The following is an 8,254-nucleotide window of genomic DNA, read 5'->3' as shown; positions in this document are numbered from 1 at the left end:
ATATATATATTTATGTATGTATGTATGTATGGCAGAAACGTTAGCACGCCGAGCGAAATGTTTAGCGGTATTTCGTCTGCCGCTACGTTCTGAGTTCAAATTCTGCCGAGGTCGACTTTGCCTTTCATCCTTTCGGAGTCGATTAAATAAGTACCAGTTACGCACTGGGGTCGATGTAATGGACTTAATCCGTTTGTCTGTCCTTGTTTGTACCCTCTGTGTGTAGCCCCTTGTGGGCAGTAAAGAAATAAGAAACTACATAAATGGATTTTGGTCAGAATTTTCAACCATAAGTTTCAGTTGTTGAATCAATAGAACTGCCAAGCACATTCAGTTAGTGTGCATATGGCTGAGTATTCCATAGACATATGTACCTTGAACCCTTTAGCATTCAGATTACCCTGAGTTTTTTTGAGTTAATCATGCAATGTCTCATAGTTTTAAGATTTTGATGATGTGATTGTTTATGATCACAATAACAGTGAGGAGTAAGTGTGAGAGGCAGGATCTGGTCATTTTGAACATAAAACAGGTAGAATATTCGAGCTTCATTCAGGCAGTTTAAATGCTAAAGGGTTAACAAAATTCTCAGGCAGAATCAGATGAGACAGAGTGACAAAACGGGACTTGCATTACACAAGCTATCCTATGGGCTTCCATACAGTTTCCATTTACCCAAGCTCATTCGTAAAGCACAGGCTGATCTTAGGCTAGAGCAAAACACTTGCTCAAGATGACTTGTAGTAGAATCAAATTCTGCGCCTGATGACTCAAAAGTGAACTTCGCAACCAGTTTCCATATGATATCTACTAGGAACTAGGAACCACCACAGAATTAATATAAAAGAATCTGTCTGAGAAAATCTGAAACCAGTCACACTAATACAATATTTAAAACAAAGAGAAAGGGGGAGGCCAGCCAAACGGCTATGAAAATGGAAACAAAACTGTCCATGAAATAATACTGTTAACTATATAAACATTTAAATTTAAATCTAAACTCTTTTACTCTTTTACTTGTTTCAGTCATTTGACTGTGGCCATGCTAGAGCACTGCCTTTAGTCGAGCAAATCGACCACAGGACTTATTCTTTGTAAGCCTAGTACTTATTCTATCGGTCTGTTTTGCCAAACCGCTAAGTTACAGGGACATAAACACACCAGCATCGGTTGTCAAGCAATATTGGGGGGACAAACACAGACATACGAACATATACACACACACATACATATATACAATGGGCTCCTTTCAGTTTCCGTCTACTGAATCCACTCACAAGGCTTTGGTCGGCCCAAGGCTATAGTAGAAGACACTTGCCCAAGGTGCCACGCAGTGGGACTGAACCTGGAACCATGTGGTTCATAAGCAAGCTACTTACCACACAGCCACTCCTACACCTATAAACTACTAAAGTAGAAAATAAATTTGTTAAGATATCCTGTCAAAATTATTACCACTTCTACTAAAGTTTAAAAGCATCCAGATGGAGCAAACACACACACACACATATGCGCACGTACGTGCACACACACTGAATAATGAAGTCAATAATTATACCCTTTCACTAGCTCTCTTCTCATCATCTAGATCTCTTTGCAATTCCATATTTTCTTCAGTTAAATGATGAATTTGGTTATTTAAATGATTAATCTCTTCTTGCAAGTATCTGGTACTGGAAGATGTGTAATCTCCATCAATACCAGATTTCTGAAAGAAAGGAAAATAAAACAAAAGATATTATATAAACTACAATAGAATCTTTGTGGTTATATTAATTTTCTTGAAACAGGTGGTGAGTTGGTAAAAAAAATAGTAGAGTGTCAATCTAAATGCCTTACAGTATATAATTTCACCCTTCTATATTGTGTGTTCAAATCTCTCCAGAGTTAATAAAATAAACACTAATGCTAAACCAGTTCAAATGATATCTGATTCCACATAAAAATTTACCTTACGTTAATTAACCTCTCAACTTAACAAGCTGGAGAAAACAAGCAGCTCTCACCACTTCAAAAGATCCATTAACTGTATGCAGACTTCTCCTTTATATTTCATGTATTGAAAGCTAGCTAATTTTCACCAAATACTACTTTTACCTTTATTTTTCCTTACATTCATATTATCTCACTTTATAGAATCTATGCCATATTTTTGTTTAGTTCACCTTTAAAATTTCTGTCTTTGAAACTCATTCATATATTCTAAAAACTAACCTACAAATTTTCTATCTAAGCATTTACTATTTTGACCTCACCATAGTTTCAAATTCAAGCCTTGGGGAGGTTTCTTTTATAAAGTAAAAAATGCATTTAAAGCATTTTTTTCTAGCATATAACTTCTAATTTAATCAGCTACATGAGTCACGGTGCAGCTACAAATTCCAAAACAGTTAAATGAATAAATGCAAGGAATTTCATTCAATAACTTAATCCCCTGCATTTTAGGGCAAATTTTACCAACTCTAGGTACCATGAGAAGTACAAATTAGAAAATAAGATAAGTTTGTGTGCCATGATGATAAGGAAATTTTGACACTTTAAATTGAAAACACATCTCATTTCTTCAAAGAAAAGCTCTGTCTGAAATATCAGAACTCACCTCTACTCACAGTACTAAAAGCTATCTTTATTGTAAGAATTTTTTCAGACAGTAACAGGATCTCTGCATTCTAAGTCTACAATTCAATATTCTGATTCCACTTGTTTCTCTAACAGAAAGATATGAACATTGCATTCACCATCTCTCATTTACTATAAATGTAAAATCCTTTGTTCATAGAAGAAAGCATTATTAAATTTAAAAGTAAGAAACAAGTGTGCCAAACAAAAGATAGTTACCTTCAGATTGCTACTCAAGAGTTCTAACTCTTTAATTTTAGCTTGCAATTTCTGTTCTGTGAAAATAGAGATCAGATATCAAGTTACATTATTTGCCAAACAAGAAGTTAAAATATTGTCTCAATCAATCAGGATTCATCAAACACTAACAACAACAACACAGACAAAAAAATATTGAAATAAAAGATATAATGAAAATAAACAAAGAAAATAGAACAAATTAATGCTTGTAATATAAACAGAAGTAAATGAAAAAAAGCTTGTAAGAAATAAAGAAAGAAAACTAAGCGAAAAGTTGAAAAGAAACTAGGAGAAAATATTAAAGACGGTAAAAGGAATGGTAGAAGAAAAGGGAAAACAATGTCTGAGTAAAATCAAGAAAACAGAAAAACATGAAACATAATAAAGAATTAAATCAGTAAATATTTTAAATCAGTGAATATTTAAAGCAATTAATGAGTAAATAAATCAATAATGAAATATACATCTGTTATGACATGGTATACACATCTGGTGTAAAATGGTATTACAAAAGTAAATAGTAGGTTGTGGTTATCTAAAAATAACCAGTCACAGAATGCACTCCATACTACTTGAACGTAGGTACAATACTCAGTATTCACTGTTCAACTACCAACTGTTAAACCAACACACATCAAACTAACAGTTAACCAACATGGTCAAAGTGACACTGTCAATGATCCCCTGACACTTCACTCGGTTCTTGGTTATTGTAATCAGTTAGTCCACCTTCAATCATAACGAGTTCAGGATTCTCCCATAACAATATCAAAAATTAACATGAGAGAAAATAATAATTATTTAGTTTGAATGATACATATCTTCCTTATCCTTTAACTTTTACTGTGGCCATGCTGGAGCACCACCTTGAAGGGTTTAGTCAAACAAATTTAATAAGTCGATGAAGGCTTGACCAAAGAGGAAGATGTTTTCCTCAAGCCTTATTCACCACACAATCTCCTTCACCACAGCCCCTAGATAGAGGAATGCTGCTTGCTGTGCCTTGCTAAAGGGAGATGGTGAAACAATCATCATAATGGCCTTGGCAGATGGTTGGATTCATCCTACACATGACAACAGCTGTTAACATGATTGTACAAGTCAGCAATGCTTGGATACTGCACAAGGTATGCAATATGGTTTCTTTGTTCACCATCCAGGAATATTGGTAGGTGGCACAGCCTCAGTACATGTTTGTGCATCAGAAGCCATGGCATGCCAAACATGCCTTCCAGCAGATGGTGACAATAGATGGACTGCCTGACTAGTGGAACACATCCTTTCCTCAGGAAGTGAAAAGTAAATACTCCAGGGTGATCAAATGTGAACAGGAGAAAAGTACGATTGCCAGGCAGTAAGTTATTACAGAGGGGATGTATGCATTCACCACCTCTGCTCAACCTTTCAAGGATAGTTTCCTATTAGCCTATTTCTAAGCAAGGCTGGCCACCCTGCTTATAACCCCATCCTAGTTCTTGTCCACCTGGAGGTCTACACCAAACCAGACTCCAAGCAATTTAACCAATCAGTCTATCCAATGACCTACTATGGTGTTCAATGGCATAGACTTGCCTCTCCAATAACAATCAATTCTATTATAGGCAAAAAGCCTGAAATTTGTAGGGAGGAGTTAGTCAATTACATTGACCCCAGTGCTTAACTGGTACTTATTTTATGACCCTGAAAGGATAAAAGGCAAAGTTGACCATGGCAGAATTTGAACTCAGAACATAAGGACGAACGAAATACCACTAAGCATTTTACCCAGCATGCTAAGGAGTCTAGCAGCTTACCAGCTGGGTGAGGGTGATAGTAGTGATGGTGCAGGTTAACAAGAAGTTCAACACACTGGGGATTTTCTACTAATAAACATAATAATTCACAAGGCTCATGACATACAAAATATCGGTAGATACCTCTTTTTGCTTCTTTTTTAGTTTCTTCTTCCATATTTACAATTACCTCCTCCAACTGATCATTTTTCAATAATATCAACTCCCGAGTTACTTCAAATAACTTCTTCAAACGATCAATTTCTGTCTCCTTATTATGGTCGAACTGCAAAACAACAGAGTCTCAAATTAAAATTGTATTGGTTTATCAATAATACCTGGAACCATTCTAAATTTTTAGAAACTGAAGCTAGAATTTAATAATAATAATAATCCTTACTACTATATGCACAAGACCTGAAATTTTGGGGGAGGAGTCTAGTCGATTATATTGACCTCAGTGCTCAGCTGGTACTTATTTTATCAATCCCAATAGGATGAAAGGTAAAGTCAACCCTGACACAGCATTTGAACTCAGAAAGTAAAGCCAGAAAATATGCCACTAATCATTTTGCACATTGCGGTAATGATTCTGCCAGCTCGCTTCCTTATTTTAATAATAATAATAATAATAATCTTTTCTAGTAAAGGCACAAGGCCTGAAATTTGGTGGGAGGGTACTAGTTGATTACATCGACTCCAATGTTTCAGTGGTGCTTAACTCATCAACCCCAAAAGGATGAAAGGCAGAGTTGATCTCGGCAGAATTTGAACTTACAACGTAACGACAGATGAAATATGGCTAAGCATTTCATCCAGTGTGCTAACGATTCTGCCAGCTCACCACCTTAATAATAAAAATAATAATAATAATAATAATAATAATAATAATAATAATAATAATAATAATAATAATAATCATCATCGTTTAATGTCTGCTTTCCATGCTGTCATCTTGGATGAGCCTTTTGGTCTCTCTCTTACATCTGCTCAAATCACTTCTAGAGAAACTTACTTAACTATACTTGTGGCCCTGTAAACTCTTATTTCTTTATTGCCCACAAGGGGCTAATCATAGAGGGGACAAACAAGGACAGACAAAGGTATTAAGTCAATTACATCGACCCCAGTGCGTAACCGGTACTTATTTCATCGACCTCGAAAGGATGAAATGCAAAGTAGGCCTCGGCAGAATTTGAACTCAGAACGTAACGGCAAACGAAATACCGCTAAACATTTCGCCCGGTGTGCTAACGTTTCTGCCAGCTCGCCACCTGTAAACTCTTGGTAATGTTGTTGCAGAAACTACTGCTATTAGTAGTGCAGCAAGCACAAAGGATGTGGTTGCGGTAGCATTTCTGGTGTTTGGATGCAGTTGCACTTTTTCTTCAACTCATTTCAGCTTCTATGAAATCCAAGACTGATATTGTTGACTTCTTACTACAGACGGTATTGGTGGTGATGGTAGTGATGTTGATGACAGTGGTTATAATGAAGGCGCTATTGTTGCCCTTATTGCTGCTGCCACAGGTATTGGGTACATTACTACTGCGGTTGTTGTTGTTGAAGCCAAACCACACCAGAACAAGATGTACTACAAAAATGTAATACAATAAATCCATTAAAAGAGTAAACTAACAACAATTTTATTTTTTCAAACATATAAAGCTATAAACATGCCTGACAAGCTGACACACAACAACAGCAACAATAATCAATTATGATAATTTTCCCATGAAATCTGACATCTATATATCTTGTGTAATATCAAGATAAATGAATCAAAGATTAAAATAAAATCAATAGAAATAAGGCAACTTACAGATTTGATCATTTCCAACAGCATATCAGAGTCATCTTCTATGTTACTTTTGGTTGTTTTCATGATTATATTCCAGTTCATTGGAGCCATTATTGAAATTTAAAAACGGTGTCACTAAAGAATATATGAAGAATAAAACAAATTTGATATAAGTGAACTATAAAATGTAGTTTAACATATTTCATTGTAATATTACATAAGCCAATGATAATTAAAAGAAAAAAAATGTGAGAAAAAGCCATACTTTTTGTGAAATAGTAAGGGACTGCATTTATTCTCAAAAAAACACACAGCTACTCATAGAAACTAAAGCTGTTACTTGCAAGCAAATATGACATGGTGACATGCACTATACTTCCTTACTTAAGCCCTTTGTTCTCTATGAATCATAGACCATTGATGACCTTTCTCTGCTGTTCTTGACTCTGGGCTGTTTCTCCTCTCTCATGTCTTGGCTGGATTCAAATTGTCATCAATGCTTCTGTAACTTAGCTTTGTTTATTCTAGGTAGAGGTGCTGGCCTTATGCATATCCCTTTTTACCTCTGAGAAGAGGTAGTCCATATTAACCTAGCCCCTGACCTGTCCAGCATGAAAGGCCACCACCAGGAGCTTGCGCTTCACTGGCATAGGTCTCAGGGTCATTAAGGCACACAAGCTACCAGACATACACTCTTTTGGCTCTCCTAACCTTCACCTAGTGGAGCATCCAGAATGTGAGAGTTGAAGGGACAGAGACCTGCACCAGCACTCAGCCGGTACTCAATGCAGCTGAGTAGACTGGAGCAAAATGGAATGCAAAGCCTTGCTCAAGAATGAAATGTACCACACAGTCCAGGAATCAAAACTACAACCTTATAACTGCGAGTCCATTACCTAAACCAGGGGTTTTCAAATTTTTTGACTTGCGGACCCCTTTATATTTCAGGCTTTACCTTAGGGACCCCTTATAAACGCTTATGAAATTTATACATAAATATTTGCTTAAAATAACTTATATTTTTACATTTATTTATTTAACAGTATTTAACAAATAGGTTTATTGTCAATTAAAATATTTCGATTAAAAAACATATAAAATCAAATTGCACATAAAAAGTATTTGCTGTCCACGGACCCCCTGTCTTGTCCTTGCAGACCCACTGTGGTCCGCGGACTACAGTTTGAAAACCCCTGACCTAAACCACTAAACACTATGCACCTTGAAGATCTAAATGAGGATGGGGCAATTACACATTTTCAGCATGTCAATCTAATGGACATACAATTTATTTCTCCTTCCTTTATTTCTCTTAACACCTTTGTAAAGGAGATTTTTACTGTAAATATAAGGACAAATAAATATTTCCAAGGTAATATTTCAAATTCTTTATCGTTGTTATTATTTTATGTTCAATCTGCATTGCTAAAGTCTTCTATGACACAGATCTTTTTGTATAACAAATATAACAAATGTGTGTGTGTGTGTGTATTTACTAAATGTATGCAGGCAAATTTATGTATAAAATTTATTTATTTATTTATAAAAAAAAAAAAGAAAAGAGTCACCAGTCTATCCTGAGCCATAGGTTTATAAGGCCAGTTTTCTGGATTCTGCAGCATCTATAATCCCCCACTGGATAAGATGCCAGTCCATTGCAGGATTACTCATTTTGGCCCAACTGAGGGGACTAGAGAAATGTGAAATGAAGTATTTTGCTCAAGAACACAATGCATTGCCCATTCCAGGAATCAGAACCATAATCTTATGATCAGGAGTACAACACCCTAACCACTAAGCCACACACTTCCACCAGCCATAT

General features: G+C 35.8%; 1 protein-coding gene across 1 annotated transcript in view; it reads right to left on the bottom strand.

Annotated features, from left to right (window-relative positions):
- The window catches only part of LOC106870974 (centrosomal protein of 290 kDa-like), a 92,127-nt gene that overhangs the window by 77,412 nt on the left and 6,461 nt on the right, over positions 1-8,254 (bottom strand). The window contains exons 2-5 of the mRNA XM_014917224.2: positions 6,454-6,567; positions 4,776-4,917; positions 2,839-2,894; positions 1,559-1,708 (exon numbers count right to left, since the gene is read on the bottom strand). Coding sequence (XP_014772710.2) covers positions 1,559-1,708; positions 2,839-2,894; positions 4,776-4,917; positions 6,454-6,543 — 438 coding nt within the window. The 5' untranslated portion in view covers positions 6,544-6,567. The remainder of the gene's footprint in view (positions 1-1,558; positions 1,709-2,838; positions 2,895-4,775; positions 4,918-6,453; positions 6,568-8,254) is intronic.

Source organism: Octopus bimaculoides, chromosome 2 (assembly GCF_001194135.2).
Source record: "Octopus bimaculoides isolate UCB-OBI-ISO-001 chromosome 2, ASM119413v2, whole genome shotgun sequence".
Lineage (NCBI taxonomy): Eukaryota > Metazoa > Mollusca > Cephalopoda > Octopoda > Octopodidae > Octopus > Octopus bimaculoides.
Note: the sequence above shows the minus strand (reverse complement) of the source record. Positions and strands in the feature narration are given on the sequence as shown.